Genomic DNA, 26,892 nt, shown 5'->3' on the forward strand with positions numbered 1-26,892 from the left:
TAGACGGCACCTAGAACGTGGTTAGCACATGCCCAGATGAGAAGAAAATAAAGACAGCGCCTGGCTGTGGCACATGAAGCCACGAGTCGCAGTTCTATTCCGGTATCAATTCGAGTGAGCTGTCTCTTTCCTTCACGCCTGAGGCATAAGCCTACAAGGGGTGACTTAGGAGGAACACAATTACTGATCCGCCCAAACCCTCCATAGAACAGGACTCATGTCTGCAGGATGTCTCGTCGCTGTGGCTTCGACTCCCACCCGTCTGGCTCCAGAACCGGCAAGTTTGGTTTTGCCAGATCGAGGCTCAATTCTGCCTGTACCACATCACGACGTGCTACTACCACGTCACCTCATTCCTTCCTCCTGAAGTTGCCAGTGACCTCTCAGACGTTCTGTCCGCCCCCACGGGCACTACACCATATCAAGCACCTCAAGACCAAGGTGCTGGAGAGATTCATGCCATCCGAACGCACCCGCCTCCAGCAGCTCCTTACCAAGAAGGGCCTTGGTGACCGGTGCCCCTCTCAACTGCTGTACTTCTCGGGGAGAGGGACGTCCCCAGCCACTCAGCGTTGCTTCGAGAGCTTTTCCTCTGATGCCTTTCCCAGCCCAACTGCCTCGTCCTCACAGAGGCTGGCGATGTCACCCTTGACCGCCTGGCGGAGCTTGCCGATCAGGTTCATGAGCCGACCTCCCCGTCTGTCACTGCTGTCTTACCGCCTACAGACCCAGTGATTTCGTGCCTACAGACCCGCATCGATGAGCTCACTGCCTCGCCGCGCTCCGGAACTCACCCCAGGGGACCATTCGCCTCGTCTTGGTCACCGCACTCTTTCGCGTACACATCAAGCTCGGAGTCCCAGCCCTCTGCCTCTCGGCTGGTACCACCGGTGTTTCCGACACCAAGCCACGAAGTGCACGCCTCCCTGTTCGTCTCCGGGAAATGCCCAATGGGGTCACTGAGAGCAGCTTGTGGTCTAGCTTGTCCTCCCAGCCGCCTTTTTATGGCAACCGACAAGTTCTCCAATTCCTGGGAGAGACGCTCAGCCGTCGAGCTAAGCCTCACTCGGACTCCGCCACTCCGCCTGCGACGCCAGCCGTTAACATGGAAGTAACGGTTGAAGGACACACCGTAACCGCACAAGAGCTCCAGTCAGACGATTGGACACCAGTTATATATAAAGCCTATGCCTCCCGACCGGCCAATTCGCCGAAACCACCTCAACGCTCAGACAACGCTACCTCCGAGGCAGCAAACCCGAACGCCAGGAACGTGGCGCCCGACGCAGCAGCCGCAACTAGCAGCGGCAAGACGCCGGCCCGCCTACCACCTGCAACCAAGGAGGCTCGCCTCACAGTGCAACGCAGCAAGCAACTGCCGCCACTCCCACCCAACGCTATTAGAGTGGTCGTTCGCCTGCGAGGTGAAGTGCGACTCCTTGACATCCCAACACCTCGACTCAGTAAGGCAGTGCAGACCCAGCTCCAAATCACTCTACCGGACGACTTCTGCCTTCGCATCCACCCGACCAACAATACTTTCACCATGGCAACAACACATTTCCCAACTGCCGAGACTCTGAAGACGCTGACCTCCCTCACCATTGGAGACCGAACCTACCCGTGCGCAGCTTACGTGGCACCCCCACCGGGGGCTACCAGAGGAGTCATCACAAACGCCTATGACGACGAGACCCCAATGCAACTCTACCAAGACCTGGTCAGAAGAAATCCAGAGCACACCATATTAGCAGCCCGACGCATGGGAAAGACGCACTCCATCCTAATCACCTTCGACGCAAGCGCAGTCCCTAACTCAATCAAATACATGGGAGCCATCCACCGCTGCACCCAATACCGCGGCAGTCCGGAAGCCTGCACAAATTGCAGACAACCGGGTCACCGTCATGACGTATGCCCAAGCCCCAAGACCAATCTCTGCCCCCGCTGTGGGATACAACATCCGCAACAAGAACCTCCTTGCACGCCTAATTGCATTCTGTGCGAGGGCCCTCACCTTACCGGCACGGGATCCTGCAAGGGACGAAACCTTCACCAGACACGGAAACAGCCGAGCCACCCACAAACGCGGCATCAAGAATTGATCACATCCGGGGACAATTTTCCCCAGTTGTCGCCCAATCAACACAAGCAAGCCTGGACAGCGCCGTTGAAGCAAGCCTGGGGCACTCCCCTCTCTTCTCACAAGCACATGCCATCCATGACGGCGACTCCCACTCTGCAACACGCCCTTGCAAAATCCCAGGAGGAGGCAGCGGCGGCCAAAGCAGAAGCTACAGCAGCCCGGAAAGAAGCCGCCGCCCTTCATCAACATATCGCCAAACTGGAAACCCAGATAAGTGCTCTTGCCTCTGGATCTCCCATTCCACCTGCCCCCGCTCCTGCCGCATACCAGCCTCCCACCCCCAACCCACCCACCGCCCATACCTTACCCAGTCACTCCAACCCTACTTCCTCTCCTGATTTGCTAGCAATGGAAGCTGACACCGAACCCTCCGCAAATTCAACTGCATGCACAGCACCCACTCCCCCCACCGCTACCTCACGAGATGACATTCCAACCCTGCTTGAGTCCTTCGCTGCTCGCTTTGAGGCAAAATTGCAGGCCGCTATTACTCACATCAACCAGGAATGTGCAACGCTCAAAAACGCGGTAATCCACTTAACGCAAGATAATACTTCTTTTAACCAACGATTAGACGTGCTAACCCAAGGCTTCTCTGACCGATGTAGCGATCTTGAGTCCCAGCTCAATTCTTACTCAACCGCCCTCCCGAAGCGGGACCCCACCCCAAATAGACGCAAGAAGGCTAAAGCAACGGAGGGAAACGACAACCCTATGCCTGTCATAGCTCACGACTCCCACCCCCCCGTTATTCCTTCCCCTGCTATCGATTCTCATGATGGCAGCTCCAAACCGTAATCTTACACTCTGGCAGTGGAACTGCCGGGGCTTTCGCCAGAAGCGTCATGTGGTCCACCAACTGCTGTCCTGCGCAACGGGGCCCGACATCCTTGCCCTGCAGGAACCCTCCAACCCACTTACCCTCCCTGGCTATACTCCTATTTTGCCCGCATCTCCCCTACCCTCCCGGGTAGCATTTCTAGTTAGTCGCTCAATCACCACCATCTCCCATACACTACCAATTCAAGACATTGATCACCTTCTAATTGAGCTTGTGCCGCAACACGCTCGAGCGAACAGTCTCTTCATCCTAAATGTATATAGCCACCCAAAGTGCCTACAAAGCAACTTCGAACGCCTCTTTACACTTGCGAAGCGCATAGCAAACAAGTGCCCCTTACTCGTTGTAGGAGATTTTAATGCCCCGCATACGGCTTGGGGTTACCCACATGACACACCGAAAGGCCGTCGTGTGTGGTTAGCAGCGCAACAAGCCGGTCTCTCTCTACTCACCGACCCTACCTCTCCTACACGCACGGGAACCAGCGTCTGTAGAGACACTACGCCAGACCTTACGTTCGCACATCGCCTCCCTCACGCCACATGGTGCAACACACAAGAGAATTTGGGTAGTGACCATTGCATCATCGAAATTCTCTTAAACATTCAACTACCCCGCAGACCTCCCAGAGGCTCCACTTTCACGAAGTGGGACTCTTTCCGATCATGTAGAGCAGCCCGCACCTCCGCCCCCATCAAGGACATCACCGAATGGTCCAAACAACTACAAAGTGATGTCCGACTCGCAACTCGTCCCCTATGGGAGGACTACCCCAGCGACACAGTTGACTCCCACCTTCTACATTTATGGGAAGCTAAAGCAAGCCTAGAACGACGCTGGCAAAGGCAGCGTTGGAACCGGACACTTAGACGCCGCCTCGCCCGTCTCAATAAAGAAATAGAGACACACGCAGCGACTCTTTCACGACAAAACTGGGAATCACTATGCAACAAGCTAGATGGCAATATGAGTTTACCTCAGACCTGGAACCTCTTTAGACACTTAATAGACTCCACACAGTCTAAGACTACACAAAGACACAACCTCACCAAACTCATACATACTTCCGATACACCTCCATTGGAACTCCTTCAAAAACTTCGAAACCTGTACTTCCCCACACACCCTCCTTTAACACACCCCGACTATGCAGGCCCCCCTAACGACTTCATCGACCAACCCATTACAGAAGCAGAAGTTCAGGCTGAACTCCAGAGACTTAACACGTGCTCAACCCCCGGTCCGGACGGGGTACATAACAAGGCACTCCGGAATCTCGACGCCGAATCCATTACGGCCCTTACCGAATACTTTAACGGGTGCTGGCAAAAGGGCACCCTCCCATCGCAATGGAAAGAGGCCAAAGTCGTCTTCATACCTAAACCCGGGAAACCTCCGCTCACCTCTAACCTCAGACCCATCTCTTTGACATCTTCGGTGGGCAAATTGATGGAACACGTACTCCAGACCAGGCTCTGCCGTTACCTAGAAAGCAATGATCTGATGCCCACCTGCATGTTTGGATTTCGTCCTGGACTTTCCACACAGGACGTCTTCCTACAGCTAAAACATCACATTCTAGACTCTCAAACCAACGACACCAAAGCTATTCTAGGTGTGGATCTTACTAAGGCATTTGACAACGTTACACACTCAGCTATCCTACAAAACCTTACAACCTTGGGAGTCGGAGCCAGGATGTACAACTACATCCGAGACTTCCTCAGCCACCGCACAGCCACACTTACTTTCGGTGACCACAGCCTCCCAGGTATCACACTCGGGGCACGAGGTACGCCCCAGGGAGCCGTCCTTTCCCCTATATTATTCAATATAGCACTCCTTCACCTACCCCAACAACTAGCTGAAATCCCCGACATCCATTTTAGCCTCTACGCCGACGACATCACTGTCTGGACAAACCGAGGCAGTAACGCCGAAATAGAACAACACCTACAATTGGCACTAACCACCATCGACACATATGTACGAGAGCGTGGCCTGACCTGCTCCCCCTCAAAATCGGAGCTCTTTCTATACCGCCACAAGCAACACGATTCAGTCGTTCCTCCCATCACCCTTACGCTAGGTACTCACCCCATCCCACTAGTATCAAAAATCCGAGTGCTAGGGCTAGTTATCCACTCTCATGGCGCGCACGGAGAAGTCATAAAAACTCTCCAAACACACGCTCAACAGACCACCCGACTGATTCGCCGCATAGCGAACCGCCGGGCTGGCTTACGCGAGGAAAACACGCTTCGCCTCACCCAGGCTTACATAATAAGCCGCACCGCATATGCTCTTCCTTACCTACCCCTTCGACAGAAGGAGAGAGATCGAGTAAACGCGCTCCTACGGAGTTGCACGAAAGCAGCTCTACGCCTTCCTCCCAGCACATCCAATGACCGACTCCTCAAACTCGGTGTCCACAACACCTTCGAGGAACTCAGAGAAGCCACCTTTACGGCACAAATATCCCGTCTGTCTAACTCAGAGCCTGGCCGCACTCTGTTATCCCAATTAAACCTAACCCCTATTACACACCCTACCGAGAGGGTCCCCCTTTCTCCTATCCTCCACTCTAACCTCAACATACCCCCTGTCCCCAAGAACATGAACCCTGAGCGAGACGGGAACCGCCGAAGAGCAAGGGCTCGGGCCCTACACAAACAGTATGGCGAGGACCATGAGGTGGTCTACGTGGACGCAGCGGAATATACGTCAGGCTCCCGTATGGCCCTGGCGGTAGCCGACAATCGAGCAAAGCTTCTAACCTCCAGTTCAATCATCACCAATTCCACCACAGAGGCAGAAGAGGCAGCCATCGCGCTTGCTCTCATCTCTTCATCTGCCACCAAAATTATCACTGACTCCAAATCCGCCATTCTCAACTATGCCAATGGCTACATATTCCGCACCGCTGCGCGCTTACTACGCTCCTGGCAGCCCCGGCGCCGCATAACGCTAATCTGGACGCCAGCACATGCTGGCCTCCCCGGCAACGAGGAGGCTCACTCCTTCGCCCGAGGTCTCACATTCCGGGCAGTGGGAGCCGAGCCCCCTCTACGGGCCGGGGAGTGCCTGCTCTCCTTCCGTGATATTCTCTCGTACTACCGGGACAAACGAAGGGAATACACACCCCCAGCCCCATCCCTCACCATAGAGCAGGCCGCACACTGGCGTCGACTACAAACTCGGACTGCTCCATACCCCATACTACTACATGCCAGATACCCAGACCAATTCCCCTCAACATGCAAACTTTGCGGCAAACCAGGAGACTTCCTGCACACCCTCCTCACGTGCCCCACCTTCCCTCATCCCCCATCACCTGCCGTGGCGGTGCCTTACTGGGAGACTCTTCTGACCTGTACTTCCGCTCAAGACCAGTGCCGGATCATCTCCAGTGCAACAAGAAGGATTGCGCTTCAAGGACTCTCCTTTGCTTTGTAAGGGTGCCCCCTCATAGTAAGGGAGCACTCAAGTGCCATGTAGGGGGCTTCGCCCCCACCATTCATATCATTGGCAATAAATGTTTCTACCACCACCACCACCAATTCCTGGTTCCTTATAGACATGGGCGTGGAAGTCAGTGTGGTTCCCCTGACTGAGGCTGATCGTTCCAGGTTGTCAGGGCAGTCGCTTCATGCTGGCAATGCCTCGTCTATAGCAATGTACAGACTCCGATCTCTCACCCTCGACTTTGGCCTTTGCCACACATTTCGATGGGTCTTCATCATCACAGATGGGGTTCACCCGATCATTAGCTCGGACTTGCACTCCTACTTTGACTTGGACGTCAGCGTGCGGCATCGTCGCCTCACAGACAGTCTGACTCGTCTCTCCATCTCTGGAGTCCTGTCTGACCTTGTTCCGATGGGCATCTGCATGCTGATACGTTCCTCTCCGTGTGAAAAGATGGTGGATTTTCTGGAGTTGAAAAGCCATGCAATCTCACTCAACTGCTTAAACATACGATGACACTCCACCTTGTCATCTGTGGTTCACCAGCACTCGTTCGACCATGCCGCTTGTTTGGGGACCGTCTAGCTATTGCTAAACAAGAGTTCAACCACATGCTGCAGCTTGCCATTATACACTCGTCGTCAATTGTGTGGGCTTCTCCGCTGCATCTAGTGCCCAACCATGATTCTGGTGACTAGCATCCTTGTAGAGACTATCGAGCATTGAATGCCAAGACTGTCCACGACAGTTACCTGTTGCCTCACATCCAAGGCTTTACATCGTGCCGTGTTGGCTGTGCCTTTTTTAGCAAACTGGACCTAGTTAGGACTTATGACCAAATTCCCATAGAACTTGCCGACACACCTAAGACCGCCATCACGACGCACTACGATTTGTTTGAGTATGTGCGGCTGCCTTTTGGACTCTGCAATTTGGCTCAAACCTTCCAGCGGTTCATTGCTGAGGTCAGGCGGGGCTGCCCTACTGTGTTTGTGTACCTTGATGATGTCAATCACCAGCCCTACGCCTGAAGATCATGAGCACCATCTACATGCTTTGTTCCAACGTCTACAGCAGTCCGGCCTAGTTGTGAACGCCTCTAAGTGTGTTTTTGGCACATCCGAGCGCGTGTTCTTGGGCCATCACATATCATCCAAGGGTATACACCCTCTCCTGTACCATGTCAGGACCATCCAGGATTATCCCCAGCCTACAACACTGCACCACTTATGCCAATTCTTGGGGCTTATGAATTTTTCCAGGTGCTTTATACCGCACTGCACAGAGCTTCTTCGCCTGCTCACTGACCTCCTTCGCTCAGCCGCCAGCCTGTTCCCTGCCATTTCTTGGTGATCAGAAGCCCAGGCCACCTTTACTGCTGCCAAGCAAGCAGTCATAAACGCCATGCTTCTTATCCATACGCGGAGCAATGTCCTAACTTGTTTGATGGTGGATGCCTCCAGTGTGGCCGTAGGAGCTGTCTCACAGCGGTGCATTAACTCCAAGTGGAGACCTTTGTCTTTTTGCTCTCGGGAGCTATTTCCTGCTGAGACCCGCAACAGCGTCTTCGGCCGAGAGCTACTAGCCATCTACTCTGCGAACAGCACTTTCGGCATTTTCTGGAAGTAGGCCAGTTTTATGCACTGACCGATCATAAGCCACTGCCATATGTTTTTAGCACCAACTTATCGAAGTACATGTTATGCAAACTCCACCATCTCGCTTATATATTGGAATTTACAACTGACATCTCCCACGTGAAAGGTGCCAAGAACACTGCCACTGGTGCTCTTTCTCGTATAGCCACTATTGACTCTCCATCTCCAACCGTCTACTGGGCTGCATTCTCTTCTGCACAGCAGAATGAAAGCAAGCTTGCCACTTTTCAGGAGGATCCCTGTTCTCTCTGACTATGGTTTTTGCCCCATCCATGCTCGCCTGAGCCCTTGTGGTGCAATGTCTCAGCAGACCTTCCTCGATCTGTTGTTCCGGCTTCAGTACGTCACACCATTTTCCACTCTCTACACAACATATGTCGCCTAGGTAGACAATGTAGTGCCTTCTATGTAGCACTATGTAGCGCTATGTCTGGCCCGGAATTAACGGTGATGTGCGCGCTTGGATGCAGATGTGTCTGCCCTGACAGATGACAAAGGTCTCCCTTCATACCAAGAAGCCTCCCCAAGCCTTCCTTCCACCTGGCCGTCATTTCAGCCATGTTCGTCTCGACATCGTAGGCTCTCTACCTGTGTCTCAAGGTCATTGTTATATATTTGCCATAGTTGACCATTTCACATACTGTTCAGAGGCTGTTCCCATTTATTATCAGCGCTAAGACTGTTTTCCGCACTTTCATTTCTGCATGGGTATCTTGCTTTGGTTGTCCTGGTACTGTGACAACAGACCGTGGACGCAAATTTGAGTCTTCCCTGTTTGCTTGCTTCAATCGCATTCTCGGCACCAAACATTGCCGTACCACTGCTCATCAGACGTGTGTCAACGACATGGTGGAATGCTTCACTGACAGCTGAAGGCTGCCATGGCTCCCCGCTTCAATTGCGCAGCCTGGGTTGATGCCTTGCCCCTTGTGCTCCTGGGTTTACCGGCCTTCCTCTGGGTAAACCTACAGTGCTCAGCAGCAGAGCTGGTGTATAGTAGTTCTCTGTGTCTCCCCACAGACTTCTTTACATCAACACAGCTACCAGACCAGCCACAAGAATTCCTACGCCTTCTGGCCTTTGTTAAAGACCTCTGGCCCATTCCACCCCGTCCTTCCCGTCACAATAGAATCTGCGTGCACCCTGACCTGGCAACTTCAACACACGTTTTCATGCGTCGTGACGCTCTTCGGCCACCGCTATCCCCGGCCTACGATGGACCATTCTGCGTTTTCCACCACACCCTGAAAACCGCCACCCTCCCACAGAATGGTTGCAAAGAGACAGTCAACTCAGACCGCCTTAAGCCAGCTTACGTGGAGACCGAGATGGAAAGTGTCGTATTGCCACCTGACCTCGTGCCAGAGTGCCATAGTGAGCCTTCAGTCCGGTTTCGACTTCCAGTCTAGGTGGGGTGCCCTGTAGCACCCTCTCTTGGGCAGTGCCTAGAACCTGGATAGCGCGTGCCCACATGAGAAGAATATAAAGATTGCCCACAGCTGGGGCACCTGAAGCCATGGCTTGCAATTCTATTGCGGCATCGATTCGGGTCAGCTGTCTCTTTCCTTAACAGCTGAGGCATAAGCCTATAGTCCCAATTAACCTGGATCCCTTCACTATATCAACGTGCACAGGTCATATGTATCTCTTGGGTATATGGCCTCATCGCTCACTCGCTTGATGAGTAAGAGATGTGCACTGGATCCTGTTCAGTTTAAATTGGCCATGACTTGTGCTTAAGCTCCAAAATACTTCTAGGAAGTTGTATTGTACACACTTCAACTTTTGGCATGGGCCATTTTTATGTACTACCTGCCACCGTTGCGCATTGGCTATGGCGTTCTGTTGCTAAACACACGGTTGCGCTTTTGTTATACAGCCACAGCAGCCATATTTTGTTGCAGAGAAGAATACAAATATGTTCATGTACTACACTTTCAGTGCACGTTAAGTTAATTGCTGCTGGTGAAAATGAGTTTGAAGCTTCCTTGTGAGGGCATCACTCATGGTGTCTCAGCATGATGCTTCAAGATGTTGAAATAAATAAACAAATCAATCAATCAATCAATCAATCAATCAATCAATCAATCAATCAATCAATCAATTTTCATATGCAGGAGGAAAACACGTGTAGCTCCAACAGAAATGTGGTGGACGACGCACAATCGATTCGTCTCACGAGAGACCGAGGTAAGTGACCTTGAAGTGAACCCTCCCTTTGCACATATCACGTATGTGGGAAGCACATATCATGTATGTGGGAATAAGCCCTGCAGGGCTTATTGGCATGGATCACAAAGCCATTAAAATGTTAGAAAAAAAAGGGGGAAAAATGAGCGATTGGTAGCTGTTGGCTCATGTGCCTTTACCTCTCCTTGTCATCTTCAACCCGCCGTGGTTGCTCAGTGGCTATGGTGTTGGGCTGCTGAGAACGAGGTCGCGGGATCGAATCCCGGCCACGGCGGCCGCATTTCGATGGCGGCGAAATGCGAAAACACCCGTGTGCTTAGATTTAGGTGCACGTTAAAGAACCCCAGGTGGTCAAAATTTCCGGAGTCCTCCACTACGGCGTGCCTCATAATCAGAAAGTGGTTTTGGCACGTAAAACCCCCAATATTATTATTATTATTGTCATCTTCGATGCGCCAGACTGTGGGATAATGATTTCGAAGAACATTGATTCACTAATTTAATGCTGTGCTTGCTGCCATTCCTGTCTATCATCTGTGATGCTGTGTAACTTTAGTGGTCTGGCATTCAATACTACAAGCAGTCCTTGTTATGTTCACTGCAGCATGGGTTCACTGCAGCATCAGTAGGTCACAGTTAAAGCTGAGGTTGAAAAGCGTGAATAAAATGAGGACATGAAGAAACAAATACCACAGACAAGCACTGACTGCCAACTGGAAGTTTATTTATAATTCTCCAGCCACATTATACTTTTTCCAACATAGGCATGCGTACACCAGTTACACATACATCTGCGAGGTCAGCGACATTATAATCTTTCATGCAAAAAAGCTATTTCTTTTTTCCGGCAAAGCAAGACAGCACTTACACACTTATCTCCTTCCTTTCTAATGTTATTTGCCTCTATTGTTTTTCTTTCCATCTTACCTTTTCCTCTCCCTACGAATTTTGTTTTTTCAAATATGGGAGTGCAGGGACACTTGTTGCAATGTCCTGCTAAATTACTCCCATAGCCATTCTTTACGTTACTGCTGTGCTGATAAGCTCTGTCATTGAAGCACTGTCCCATTTGTCCTATAAGTTTTTCCACAGCTCAGCGGTATCTGATAGATAACATTATAAAAAAGTTAGCTCACACTCGTGCTTACACGTGGTCACGTGACCATGAATGTGTGCAAAGTTTTTAAAAATCAGATGGCACGATTATAGAACACAGGTTTTCCCCATTCTGTCACCACTTCAATATGCGAAGCTATCTTGCAGAAAGGAAAAAAAATAAGTTTGGAACCAGCGCACAAAAAAAAAGAATAAAGACAAGAGATAAGCTCACATGGTGCCATACTTGCACAAGTTGTCACACAACCTAAAGAAAGTTTCCAATAGACATAATGTTAATTTACTTTTCAGCGCCCCGTGCAAGCTTTCTTTGATATGCAATTGTATGAGCACGGGTCACTGATGGTTCGAGGTCAATTATCTAAATATATGGCGCTGTGAACAAGTCCAAAATGGTCAATGTTGTATATTTACGGTGCCTCCTGTATGTTTGGAAAGCATGGCAATTTCCTAATTTTCTTTCTTGGCATATGCTGCCACTATGTGGGAATACAGAAAATTTTTTTCTCATGTCTCCCTCTCTCGGTTTTCGTTGCATGGTGTGTTTTAAAGCTAGTTTGCTCTGGCGCGTCTGTATACTACTGCTCGCGCATTGGCACGCGTGTGGGTGGGCGGGGGTTTGGGTTTTGTTTCGCGGGCTAAGCTTCTTACACTCACAAAACTGTTGGCTATCTTGTTACTAATCGCTCAAAGGGCAGCTGCCTGTTTCTCACTCTAGTGCTCACAGGGGTGAGCATAGGAAGGATGCTGTCGTGTATGCGTTTCCTTTTCTTTTTTGGGGGGAGACTCACGATGTCTAATTGCCTTTGCGATAAGATGAAGATTAGCGGAAGTTTGTTACATGTTTTGCTTTTTTTTGACTGGCACACAACCACAGTTTTTTTGGGTGCTCTCACCTATGCAGTTCGATTAGGCTAAGGACGTAAATATTAGTGTAAGAGCAAGAACATTTGAGACTTACGAAATATCCTTGTGTGCGCATATTCTGAGCCTTGAACTATAACACTGCATCAGATCTTTAATTCTTATAAGTTTATTTCCTTTTTTTAATTGTTGTTATTCACGAATAAAGAGTAGACATTTACTAATGCAAAATATTTTTTTCTCACTTTACGGTCACCGTAGAAAAATTACGGTAAAGTTTTTTTGAAATAGGTCCCTCAGAAGAATTAAAATCTGCAGTAAAAGAAATTGACCCTGGGCAGTCGCATATGGCGAAAAAAATCTGCCATGAAAAGGTTAAGTAAACGAGATATTGTGCTGTGATTACTGGATCATTAGCTGCTTATTAAAGCAGAAAAAGAAACGGATCGAAATTTTTGTGTCAGTACTCCTTTAAACATCCGCATCGCTGCAGATCATAGCGGTACTGCTTCTCGCATTTTCAGCCACTTCTGCCTATTCTATAAAGAATGGGTGATTGATGTCACTCAGGCGAGCAATTTTATTGGCTTCCCACATGACGTCAAATGTAATACTTGAATCATGCAGCTTTACTGAGGTTATATTTATTAGTATATGTGTACATTGTAATTTGTGCAACTGTGAAAGAAATACGCGAACGCAATAAATCTTGATGTTTTGTTCGAACCAATGGTGCACTTCCATCTGGCAATGCAGATTGTCTGTTACAGACATTGTCTGTACGCGTGCATTCGCTTGTGCACATGTAGGAAGGAGAGAGGAACAGAGAGTTTCTTGCGAAAAGCACAGTGGATGACATGTGTCATTGTACGATGTTGTGCCCAAGAAGATGGGACATAGCCATCGCCACATGGAATACAAGCTGAGGGAGATGAAGCTGCTTGAGAGGAGCGTAATGTTTAACCCCTTGTAGTTCTTCTGATGCAGTACGCTGACAAAGATTCTTATGAGGATGCATTCCATGAGAGATAGTTACGTATAGGTGCTACTCTTAGATACGACATGAAGCATTTCAGGGACCCTTTAAATTCATGAAGTAAATGGTTTCATAGGAAAACACAATGTGATATATTTTTTTCGTCGTTACTGTAAGTCCTGGTGAATATACATTTATGTATGCACATTCCCAATAAACCAGTTGGAAGTGAGCGCTCGTCTGTCTTTTCTAAGCTTTGTCCTCATAGGTTTGTGCCCCGCTTTACTTATTTCAACAGTTGCTCAAGAAGTCATACTTTTGGTACTCGCAGGAATGCCTACGTGCGTCTGCTGGTGGCAGACTTTGAAGGGAGTCCCAGTGGCTGTTGTTGGCACGGAGGTAAGGTGCTGTACATATCTGTCACATTGGGGGGAGATGGGGGGAGAAGGGGAAGGAGGGAGAAGGAGGGGGTGTTCATCTTTGACTAAATGGGGTGTGATGGTTTGTTCCGATCATGCACTGTACTTAGTTCTTGGTAACTTGAAGATTGAAAAAAATTTGCAATAATTTTAATTGTTGCCACATATGAGGAACTGTGCAAGTGTGCCATCTCTTTGCATTGTTGGTATAAGTAAAGAACAAAATATTCATAAGTAAAGGTGCAACATGAGACTATGTAGGTAATGTGGCCATGTGGCAACATTTGACATGCTTTCTGAACCTTTGGTGATTTAACAAGCATGCGTGGTCGGAGTTTGCATTCCTTCATGTGTTTATTCCTCTATCCCATGTTACATACAACACTTTCAGTGGTGGCACACTTTTGTGCAACTAGGTGATGCGGCTACATTTATTGTCATGTAGGAGTGTGTGTTGTTGTTCCACTCGTTCAAAATTTCTTTGTGTGTTGACTTGCTGCAGCTGCTGCTGCTCAGTGGCTATGGCCTTCTGCTGCTGGCCACAAAATCACGGGTTCAATTTCTGACTGCAGCAGCCACTTTCTAATGGGGTTGGAATGCAAAGATGCTCGTGTACTATAACGGTGCTTTTAAAGCGAAAGCTTTACTGGCCGTGAACTTGCGATTTCGCTGTGGCGGTGCTTCGAGGAGGCACATGACGTCACAACACGCACCTCACCGTGGATATTTCTCTCTCGCTCGCTCCCTAGTCAATACTGCGCATGCACCACTAGTAGCCCCGAGCCGCAGGTGTTCCGCCGCTGCGCAGCGACGTGCCTTTCCGCCGCCACCGTTTGATACGACGTCACACTGCGCTTCTTGTTGTTGCGCTCACCTCCGCTCGCTTCGCCAACTGTGTCACATGCCTGATAACATGTCGGAGGATTTAAAAGGAGAGCTCGCGTGCGCTGCAACCACAGTTGAGGCGGCAGTATGGACGGCGACAATTCTGGTAAGCAGCAGGAGGCCTGGAATTGACATCAGAACAAGAAGAAGAGGAAACGAACCGATCAGGAAGCAGACAAACTGCGCGCCGAACTACTGGCTGAACGCTGCAACATAGCTAGACAACCAGACTAACCTGTAACCAAGGCTAACCATGCTATTCCTCAACTTTCGCTACGTATATCCTGGCATAGCCGAGCTAAGCCACTGCCAATTTTCTTGTTATTATTAGTATTATTATTATTATTATTATTAGTAGTAGTAGTAGTAGTAGTAGTAGTAGTAGTAGTAGTAGTAGTAGTAGTAGTAGTAGTAGTAGTGTCGTCAAAGCAGGACATTTTAAAGCAGGAGTGGAAATTTGCACCAATGGTACCGTTTTGATACTCATGCAAAGTCACGTCACATCACTTTATTGCCTTAAAGGCCCCCGTTTAGGGAGTATTACATAAGTGGTGGGCTAACACAGGTGAAAGTTACTTATAACAGTCTTTATGGGGAACAGTGTGTGGTGACGTTTTCTGCAAAAGTTGATGGGTGCATGATGGCTGCAATGTCTTGGGGAAGGCTATTCCAGTCCACTGCTGTACGAAGAAAAAAATGAGGCTGTGAAGGTGGTAGAATTTGATATGTATGGGTAGTGCGGTGGGATATGCGTGTAGATGGGATGATGTAGGGTGCACGATTGAGGAAGCTGTGGAAAAACTTGTGAAGCAAACAGAAGCTGGCAATGCGGCGACACACAGAAAGATCTGGAAAACCAGTGTTGCGTTTGAGGAATGATATGCTTATGTCATGTGAGTTGTGAAGAATGAATGAACCAAGTGGCATGATTTTGCACGGATTCTGATTCATTGATTAAGTATACCTGGTGTGGACTCCAGATGTACGCCGCATGTTCTAGTTCAGGTCAGATTAGAGATTTGTACGCAGGAAGTTTTATGTCCTGTGGTGCGTGATGCAAATGACGCTTCAAAAAACAGAGATTTATTTGGTGATAATATAACCTTGGTGACATGTGCGCACCAGGAAAGATTGCAGGATAAGGTGACGCCAAGGTACTTACAGGATTAGATTTGTTCAACAGTGGAGTTACAAATTACGTATGAAAAAAGCAAAGGATTACACTGGCGTTAAAATAAGTTTGCATTTAGTGGCATTAAGCTTCATTAACCAAAGTTTGCACCACTCCTGTACACAGTTAAGGTCATTTGGAAAGCATTTTGATCAGTAAGGTTAGTAATTGTGCGATAGATGACACAGTCGTTGGCAAACACACGGATATGAGAAAATGCATGGTTGGGCAGTTCATTAATGTATATTAGGAGCAGAAGGGGTGCGACGACAGACCCTTGTGGGACGCCCAATGTTACTGAGAGGGAGCTAGAACACTTAATTTTAATAGAGACAAACTGAGAACGGTTAGTAAGAAATTCTGAAATCCATTAGAGAATGTGAGGGTGCAGGTTCAACTGGGCAAGTTTTAGTAACAGGAATTTGTGTGGTACTTTGTCAAATGCTTTAGCAAAGTACAGAAGTATTGCATCAGTCTGAAGGTTACGATCAGGCTTGGAATGTAAGTCATGAATAAATATTGCCAGTTGAGTTTGCCAAAAGCAGAAAAATGATCGAAAATAAGCCATGATGCTCCAGGACAGCATTGGCTCTGGCAGGGTGGCTAGCTGCGGCATGTGTCAGCTAAAGGTTGCTGAAGCGGTGCAGGGTGCAGGGCATTGTGTGGTTGACCTCGGAGGTCATGTAAAAGTAGCTTTCGTGTTCTGGCCACTACCAGGTGCCAACAGCCGCGCCCTTCAAATAAACGTAGGAACCATAATATAAGCAAAGGTAGCGACATTCTTTTATCTTGCCACTTGAGCTGGTGATTGAGGGCAGGTGAGGAGTTCTAGTGCTTATCCACACCTACCTGTTGGTGGAGCATAGTAAACTGGTACTTGGAGGTTGACAAAGAAGCTCGAGAACAAGTTAAGGACCGTGTAAAGAGTGATGGAACAAAGAATGTTAGATGTAAAGCTAAGAGACAGGAAGAGAGCGGTTGGATCAGAGAACAAATGCTAATATTCTAATTCACATTAAGCAAAAAAAAATGGAGCTGGGCAGGCCATGTAATGTGTTGGTGAGATAAAAAACGGACCACTAGAGTTTAAATTAAAATTAAATTAAAGGGCTTTACATGCCAAAACCACTCTCTGATTATGAGGCACACCGTAGTGGGGGACTCTGGAAATTCGGACCACCTAGGGTTCTTTAATGCGCACCTAAATCTAAGTACATGGGTGTTTTCGCATTTCGCCCCCATCGATATGCAGCCGGTGTGGCCAGGATTGAATCCCGTGACCTTGTGCTTGGCAGCCCAACACCATAGCCACTAAGCAACCACGGCGCGTGATCATTTGAGTTACAAAATGGGTGGCAACAGAAGGGAAGTGCAGTTGAGGATGGCAGAAAACTAGGTGGGGTAGTGAAATGAGGAAGTTTGCAGGCATAAGTTGGAATCAGTTGGCACAGGAAAGGGGAAATTGGAAATCGTAGGGAGGGGCCATTGTCCTGCAGTGCACATAAAGTAGGCTGCAGCTGCTGCTGCTGATGATGGTGATGATGATGAATCAAGTAGTTGATCTGGCATCGTTTCTGTAGAATCAAGCACCCTAGCTGCCAGCCCCACCTTTTATTTTCATGTTATTTTTTAACTCCTGCCGTCACCATGGCAGTTGTTTTGGATTGCGTGGAAATCGTGGTGATCGCGAATCCTGATGTAGCAGCGATTGCAAAGGCCAAACTGCAAGCGGCAAGGGAAGGTGCGTGCAGGGAGGGGCTTGGAGAATGAGAGGAGATCAAAGGTGGAATGCCACTACATTTAGCTTTTTTAGGGGTGCACATCCAATTGCTCATTGTGAACTCCAGATGTCGCAGTGCTTCCAGCCTGTGGCAAAGCGAAGTCGGTCACTTTCAGAATCTCAGTTTGAGCTAGTTGGTGCTGTTACATTACCTAGAAATGTATCTGAATAAACCCCCGTGGTGTTCACTATACCCTTAATTTTCCACATCTTCTGTTGGTAAGCATCTCCAATCACTTCACCAGCTCTTAGTACACAAATGGTGTCTAAAATGCATTTAGGTCACTTTTAAACACTTCTTTAATGCTGAAAAATGCAATGTCTTGTGACTATTACCCCACTTAAACATAATTGAGGCTATAAATTAATATTTTAATGCTTCTGACTGCTTAAATTATAAAATATATGGGCTACAGGCTGCTCTAAAATTACAATTTGTCTGCTCCAATGTGCTCCAAAATGAAAATTTACCTGCTCCAAAAATTGCTACAAAATGATTTTGTGCAACCCGACCCCTGTTTATTTATTTTTTATTTACAAATACTGCAGGCCCTATTCGGGCCCAAGCAGGAGTGGTTACATCAGTAGTAACAAACAAGGCTTGAAATAATAACAAAAAAACAGAATACAGAACAATAATAAAGATATATAGAATATAATATACAGGAACATCAGCCTTTGAAATTTAGACCTATGAACATGAATACGATATAGGAACAACAGTAGTAGTTTGCAACTCAACAACAAGTACTTAAGTTAAAGTAAAAAAAAAAATTATTAATGCATTGTAGGAGGCACTTTAGTGTGTGTGTGTTTGTATATGAATTTCTGGCAACTGTATCAGTACTTCAGTAAGTCCACGTTCAAAAACGCAACAAATTTATTGTGACGTTTCACAATGTGGACTTACTAAAATATGTATGTATCCATGCCCAGGTGGGCCAGGTGGAAAGTGCCATTGGGGTGCCTGACAGGGCATCAGATCCTGTAACATTGGGGTACTAGTGCCACAGGTGGTTGTGAAAGTACCGTGCTTACAAAGGAAAAGAAATGCTTAGGTTACACTTTTTTGAATGCCAGTGATGTGATCCCCCAAAAAGTGGGATACCCAACACACTGAGTTTATATTCACTGGCACATCATGGTCGATTGCTTGGCACAGGTCAACTGAGACGCCATGCATATGTGGAGTGTGATTGTGTGGCTCAGATGAAGTCTACAATGTCACTGTGTGGGGACAAAGGAGCAACAGCACAGTAAGGGAAAGAAAAACAAAAGGGCATTTGTTGCACCTTATATAGAACAAACAAGCAAGCTAGCGCATATGAGTCAACAGGAGGACATCCATGAGACTTCCCTGCGAAGTGCCGCATTGAGCATGCGTTGCATTGCCACAGCCACAAAGAATGGTTACTCTCACACTCGAGTATCCTCTCCATCAGGTGGCATTAGCAGCGGGACACTTGCACCCTCTCTCGTACCACTGTGCAACTACCGACCACCGGCACCGTACATGCTACTCGGGAAAGCCAGATTCCAGAAGACACGAGAGCCATGCAGAGAAAACATCATGGGGCGCAAGAGATTTGAATGCACCTACGTCTGGTGCTCAGCTTCTCACAGGGTTTCACATCTTGAAAAAAGGCCCATCAGTGATTTACAAGTTGTCTCTGGGTGCCTCTTGTCTAACCACAAACAGCCCGGTTGAAGAGCATCTGCCGCGGCTGTGGCAGGCAGGTGCTGCTGCCGAGTACCTATCGGTAAAATAGGTACAAGCGCACTCCCGGCCTGGTGATCCGTCATTATGGGACCTCAGTGCTTGGAAGGGGGGTGTTTGTCCTTAACTTGAAGGCGTCCCCACCTCAATAGGTGCATTTGGGGCGCCACGTGGGAAATGGCCACCATGGGAGCGGCCCAAACAACACTTTTTGTGCTCGTGATGGTTTCAATGGGAATTTAGGGCGCAGGCTCTTTTCCCAAGCACCAGGCCGAGGTACACTTGTGACCCATTTGAGAACCAATGGGTGCCCGGCGGTGGTTGGAACGAACCCACAACCCCCCACACCTGAGGCGGGCGCTCTAACGCTAGGGTGCAGCTGTAGCTGTTAGCTGTAGCTCGTGTATAGGTGACAAGCATTCTTTAGCGACTGGAGGGATGAGCAGCAGGGGTGTCAGAGAGAGCCACGGGAAGTAGGTTCACAAAGGACTTCCCTGAGGGGGAGATGGTACACTCGCATATTGTGATTGTAGAAAGCAAGCATTGTTGTTAGCTTTTTCATTAATTTTTGTTTTCTTTAAACTTACTTCCTGCAAAGCAGATCAAACGAAATTGTGAGGCTTAACATCACAAAACAGCACACAAACTATGAGAGATGAAGCAGTGGGGGACGAGCTTAATTTTGCCCACCAGGCGTTATTTAATGACACTGAGCATATTTAGAGATGCGGGTGTTCTTGCATTCCACCTGCATCAGAATGCATCTGCAGCAACCAGGAATCGAACCTGTGACCTCAGCAGCAAAATGCCATAGCCACTGTGAACAGTGACTGAGGCCACGTTGGTGCAAAATGCTTACTTTTGATGTGTGTGTGTGCCCTATCTTATACTGGAGCGGTGGCTTGTATAACTTTGTGTTATGCCCACCTTGCAGCTGGGAGAACTGCGCTTTGTAGACCTGCAGGGAAGGGGTCAGCTGGCTTCCACAGCCATTGGCCATGCCATTGTGGATGTGCACGTCATCAGCGCAGTTCGCAACATCACACACCTACTTGTAAGTGGCTGCTTTCTGCTTACTAGCTGCCCTAGTGTCTCTACGCATGTTGACACTCTCCTCCTTTCTTCCCTTTGAGCAATGGGGGAGATGAAAAATTTAGCAGGTAATGTGACACCAGGCAGGTAGCCTTAGCATGCCAACATTCTCTGACGCCACTTCCTACTTACCTTTGTGGATCACCTGCACTTTGGCTTTTGGGAAATAGGCCCTACATGGTTCTGAGACCTTTCAAAGCATTGTTTGGTTTTTGACGGCTCTTGGTGATGCCCTTGTCGCAATTGACTCTCCACACCTGCTCCTCATTCTACCCTCAACCACACTCTCCAAGTACTTGGTATCTAGAAATTATCACTTACCAATTGTGCAGGGGGGACTTACTTTCCGCCGGCTTTTCCTTTATATTCTTTGTGACTATGCCTCGGAACTGCCGCATAATCTTCCCTCTCTGTCATTTTACTTCCTGCACGATTTCAGCATTGATTTTGTCAGTGACTTCTGTGCAGTAGGTGTTCCTGGTGCAGCAAATCATGAATGAGCTAGGTTCATGACTTAAGTGTGGCACAAATATGCAAAGTGCAGGAAGAGAATATGTGTGTGGTTAGTGCAAAGAAGTACAGGCATTTTTTTGGAGCAGGAGATCAGCCCTAAGTTTTTTTCCCATTCCTTTACTCCAGATCCACATAGAGAATTTATTTTTTGCTTGATTTCACGCCTGTTTGCTGCGCCACTTGTGGCTGGGAGTGGCATTCATGAATGCATATACCTATCGTTTGGGAATGGCCGATAGCACGATGTGCGACCCCTGTGGGTGTGAGGAAACCATGGAGCACCTATTGTGTACCTGCCCTCGCTACGATATCCAACACCTCTCTCTGCGGGAAACTTTACACCGACTGGACTCGAGACCGTTCACAGAGTCAAAGATACTCGGACCGTGGCTGCACCCGTCACTGGCTCGAAAAGCGATTCGTGCACTAGTGCAATACTTGAAGTGCACCGGCTTAAGAGACCGTTTATAGTGTCCTTGTGTATAGTGTCCCTCCCACACACACTCAGTGCTTACTCTCTCCCTTTTTTCCTCTTTCTATTCCCCTTTCCCCCCACACCCAGTGTAGGGTAGCAAACCGGATGCTCTTCTGGTTGACCTCCCTGCCTTTCCTGTCCTTGTTTTCTCTCTTCATGCCTGTATCATCCATAATCAGTTTAGCCTTTGCCATGATCACCCTGAACATGTTGTGAGAGGTTCTTTTTTTCTTTTCTCATGACAAGCATTTCCAATGATGTCTCAGTCTTGGAGTGATGTTATCTCAGGTTCTACTTATTCTACTGCAATAATTATTTTTCTAGCAGAAAGGTAGACAATCACCCGCCGTGGTTGCTCAGTGGCTATGGTGTTGGGCTGCTGAGCACGAGGTCGCGGGATCGATTCCCGGCCACGGTGGCCGCATTTCAGTGGGGGCGAAATGCGAAAGAACCCATGTACTTAGATTTAGGTGGATGTTAAAGAACCCCAGGTGGTCGAAATTTCTGCGGTCCTCCACTACAGCGTGCCTCATAATCAAAAAGTGGTTTTGGCACGTAAAATCCCATAATTTTTTTAAAGAAAAAGGTAGACAATCAGAGAGTGAAGTAGGCCTAAAATGTGAAGAAATATTAGTATGAAAATTTTCAAGAAGTAATAATTTGTCCTATGTGTGGCTCTGAATTTACTCAGTACTTTAAAAAGTTTGACAGACTGTATCTTTGGCCTACATCAGTCTAGAATATTCATTCTTGCAGCAGTTTAAACTCTGATCGTTCAAAGTCATTTTGGTATGCCAATATCTTTCCTAACAACCATCATTTCAGATAGAGCTTACCTTCCATCTAGCCCATGCAAAATATAATTTTATTATATTTTAAACACTACTTGTTGTACAAGAAAATAAATCAATATTTAAAATCAGCTTGCCCAATTACACAAGTGATGTGAGTTTAATTAAAATGTGCCCATAAATAAAAAAGAAAACAAATTCAGTTTCAATTTAGCGGTAAATATGAAACATCACACCTCATTTAGGTAGCAGATCCATGATTTAAATTGCTTTCACCACATTGCAAATTGTTTTTCAGGAGCTCACTTGACACACATCCTGGCTCCTTAAAGGGACATTAAAGAGAAAAATGATTTCTTTTGAATCAGTAAATGACCGTTCTACAACACCAAAAACACCACTCTTACCACGATAAGACGCTTGGTAAACCAGAAAAAGCACAAGAACGAAAGACAGGTGGCGACGCCTTCTTGAAGTTCCCGCACCTGGTCGCGGTGACGTCATGGATTTTGATGGCATCTTCTAGAGCCTAATAAGTATATATAGCGGTACAGATTGACTACAGTCTGTACTAAAGGAACCAAATATTAAACATGGCAAGTTTCGGAAACCTTTACTCAGCCAAGACGGCCCTAATGCGAAAACATACCTTGGAATCCCTGACATCACACTGACGTACCGGCATCGGGGTTTCGACACGAAATTCAAATATTGATACTTTGACCTTCATTTTAATGTCTAATAATTAAACTATTATTTTGAAATGGCTGCCTGCAGAGTTGTAAAAAAAAGCTTTATTAGTCTCAACTGATTTATTCTTTTGCTTTAGTGTCCCTTTAAGGAGCAAAGTGCAACAGATGATAGCCCCCCAGACCTGATCACGTGTACTATATATATATATATATATATATATATATATATATGAAGACAAGAGAGCTTAGAAGAGCGCGTGTGTGTGGGTGAGTGCGTGAGAAGAAACGGGCTCTGCCTTTATTAGTAATATCATAGGAAGCCAGCAAGCAATGACACGAAGGATAGCACAGGGGAATTTATTTTCAGAATTTAATTCAAGAAATTATAAATAAATGGAAAAGAAAGTTGATAAAAAAAACAGCGATGAAAAATACACTTTATTCCACTTCAACACTTGTAAATCTAATGCATTAAAGGAAAATGTTTAGTTGGAGTGTCTCCAATTCAATGCTTTGTGCTGCATTTACATCATTTGACCGGTTTGTCCGATTCGCTATCCTGCTTCATTGAGCTAGGCAGGGAAGCCTAAGCCTACCAGAGAGTTCTGTTGGAGCTAGTAAGTGCTATTTCCTGCTCATGTGTACCTAGCACTGGTTTTAATTTGTGTTTACACTTCCTTTGTGAAAAGAACTTGTGCCTATTTTGTTCTCCACAACTACAATGAAATTGACATTTGTCTGAATTTCACATGCCTAAAGCAAATCAAAGAGAGTATGGACTACCTGTAGTGGTCAGGTGGCACAGCGATCGGCTCGGCCATCAGCACCGCCGTGACAGTTTCGCGAAACACCGCAGCAGCCACTGCTACAGAGGCATTCTTTTGTGCCGCTCGTTTAAAATGTGTCAGTCGTTGTAAATTGTGGTTTTAAGGCAGTCGAAGACATCAAGGCCCATTTTGGAACACCAACGGTTGAGAAAGGAAGTCAAATTTACCACTACAACCATTTATATTGTGTCAAAAAAGTAAACAGCACGGACATCGCAGCGAATTGCTTAACTTAAATATTGGGGCTCTGGGTGCCAGAATCACGATCTGATTATGAGGCACGCCGTAGTGGGGGGACTCCGGAATAATTTGGACCACCTGCAGTTCTTTAACAAGGACCTAAATCTAAGTACACGGGTGTTTCCGCATTTTGCCCCAATTGTTACTTCGTTACTTCGTGCTTAGCAGCCCAACACCATAGCCACTAAGCAACCACCACAAGTCACGAAGTGTTTGTCACAACAAAGCAAGCATGCTTACGATGTCAAACTCAAAATAAGTTATCTAATCAATATTTTATGCCACTTAAACAAGCAAATAATGATAATCCCTATCGGGATTGACAGTATTGTGAAATAAATAAATAAATAAATAAATAAATAAATAAATAAATAAATAAATAAATAAATAAATAAATGCGGCCGTGGGCATTTTTCAACTGTCATTCTAGCTTGATTGCTCGGAGCATGCCTTGCACCTCACAATTGTAGAGGTTTTGGCAAATTGGCAGGTGAGTGCTTTTTTCTCCGTTGACCAAGTGCCTCGAGCATATTCTGGTATTGTTGTTTGGGCTTGAATGCTAGAGACCATCACCGCTGAAACGTAATAGAGAGCAATCAGCTGAGACTGAACAACATGAAGACTGAACAAATGGTGCGTTAGCATGTGCGAGAGAAATGCTAATTTGCGAATACTTGACGTATGCTGTGGTGTACTCCAACCTTAGTTCTGGTGTTCTAAGCGCGAGAAAACATTGACATGAATGAGCCCGGTTCCAGCAGTCACATCTGCTCTTGACACGAACTGCACGTTGGCTTATTAATGCACAGCAAAAAGCAGGGAGTGCTTACAAAGCTAGATTGGACACATAACAACCACTGCACATTTGTTTTGGAGTGAGACGAGCTAAACAACTATCTAAACCAATTTATAACAGCGGGAATCAGTTCACCTGTTTTTATGCCATTGTCACTTTATTGTGCGTTTTTACGGATGTCGCTGCTGGTTCTTTTTTTTTCTTTCTGCATTTACGTCTTAGTTCATTTAACAGAAATTCGCAAGAGCTGCACGAACCGCGACGATCCACTTCAGCCGCCAGGTTGCTTCCCACGGTTTTGAAGGGAAGTGGTACAATTTGATGCCGACATCCCCTTTGCAGTTGTGACAATCCTTAACACAGCAGTATCTGCGCTTATTCTTTTTGTTCATACTTCTCATTGGAAGGCCTGCTGAAAGGCTCTGGTGAATTTACTGGAAAATTGAAAAAGCAGGCTTTCAGGCGGGTATAAGCGCACCACAGACAATGGTGAAATGGGGGGTGAGGGCCTACGCATGGGTGCTCACCGCCGCTACTAAGTGGCGCGACGTGTGTATGGAAACATCATTGCAGGGTGCCTTTGGTGTCATGTATTTTTGACTTGCATGATATTATTGTGTTTTGTTTTGTATTTTGTGTTTGGAATGTCCACACAGTTATTATTGCACTTTCTTTGTGTAGGAACCTCTTGTACTTCATTTTTGTTTGCCTTCAGTACATGCCCACCACCGAATGATTCTTGTATCTTTTTAAATTATGGAATTGCTGAATGAATTCTTATTAAATCCTTACAGCTTTTACAAGCTTGCTGTAATTATTGTTATTATCGCTTTCATCATTATTATTTAGAAATAATAATACATAATTTTTTTTTCTGGAATGTACTCTCTTTTGCTTCTGGTCTGCTTTGTTACCCAGCCTACTAATGTGATTCACAGGGTGTCTACCAATCGGGAAAACCGGGAAGACAGGGAATTCTCAGGGATTTTGAATAGTCTAGAAATACTTGGGGAAAACTCAGGGAATTTGTGCTTCTATCAGTGAAAAATAGCTGTCATTTTATTGAAAAGGAGCGAGAGTCACCCTAATGATGGCTCTAGTAAAAGAGAGTAATCGTCTTTGATGCCGTGTTGTATGTCGGCTATAATAGTTGCCAATGTATTTCTGGATGCCCGATTTTTGGGACATGTCCGATTATGTGGATGGCTTTGCGGCACTGCGTACCCCTTAGAGTCAATGTATAACAGCGTCTGAAATGTCGGACGCAAGAGCCCTTTGCCATCCGATTTTGCGGACTTTTTGCCGTGACCGCAGGTTCGAAACAGCATTAACCAAACCCAACACCGCCGTTTTAATTATCTCGCCGCCACCGGCGCTCTCGCACGCAGATCCGCTGGCAGTTGTAGCCACCACTGCGGCAACACGAGGCCTAGCTGCTTTGACGTTCGCTATAAAGGTTCTTAGGTTCTTGCCATTCAGTGCCGTGTTTTCATTGGAAGGATTCGCCACTGTCAGCAATGGCACTGACTCCGCCTCTGTCTTCGATGCTCAGAAAGCACAGTACGTTGCATAATGCCGGTTTTCGAAAGGCAGCTTCACCTCAGCACAGAAATGTTACGCAGTGGAGCATACATGAAGTACTGCGGTGAAGCTTAAGTGTGGGAAGGGGCAATTGTCACGAGACACAGTACGTATTCCCTAATTATACACGCGTGCACCGACCATCTGTCACGGTACGGGCACCAATATTCCTGATAAGTATACTGGCAAGCCTTCAGTGGTTTTTCGGACGTGCCTGTGGCAATTTGAGCTCTTAAGGGCACTAAAAAACATGCATTCATTTTTTCGGACGTTTTCGTGGCCCCTAGGGAGAGTGAAAAATCGGACGTTGACTGTACACCTGACCTAGAGGATGCTTCAAATGGCCTGTTGGGTGAACGCGCTGTGGAAGGAGGAAGAGAACAGAAAGGACCTACACTTTTAGGAATGAACAGGAAAGGAAACATGCTGCCGCTTTTTTGAAAAAGCTTGAGCTCAAAAAGCAAAGTGTTAGCTGACACCGAGATGCAAGTGACCCTCATCCAAACCAAAACAAACTCTTTAAAGCAGTGAAACACAACACTGAGGTGTTGTGCACGGGCTGAGAGCATCTCAGGACAGCTTGTAACAAAGTTCGGGTCTTATACCAAAGAGCTTGCTATCAGTCGATAGAAATAGGTCATAGCTCATTTTTGA

General features: G+C 47.0%; 1 protein-coding gene across 2 annotated transcripts in view; it reads left to right on the forward strand.

Moving 5' to 3' along the window:
* Positions 1-26,892, forward strand: part of LOC135916276 (uncharacterized) — a 165,654-nt gene that overhangs the window by 16,159 nt on the left and 122,603 nt on the right. The window contains exons 3-5 of one of the 2 annotated variants that reach the window (XM_065449600.2): positions 10,231-10,303; positions 13,591-13,658; positions 20,166-20,285. In XM_065449600.2, coding sequence (XP_065305672.1) covers positions 10,231-10,303; positions 13,591-13,658; positions 20,166-20,285 — 261 coding nt within the window. The remainder of the gene's footprint in view (positions 1-10,230; positions 10,304-13,590; positions 13,659-20,165; positions 20,286-26,892) is intronic. The other variant, XM_070541280.1, reaches the window with a different exon arrangement.

This window comes from Dermacentor albipictus, chromosome 6 (assembly GCF_038994185.2).
Source record: "Dermacentor albipictus isolate Rhodes 1998 colony chromosome 6, USDA_Dalb.pri_finalv2, whole genome shotgun sequence".
Classification (NCBI taxonomy): Eukaryota; Metazoa; Arthropoda; class Arachnida; order Ixodida; family Ixodidae; genus Dermacentor; species Dermacentor albipictus.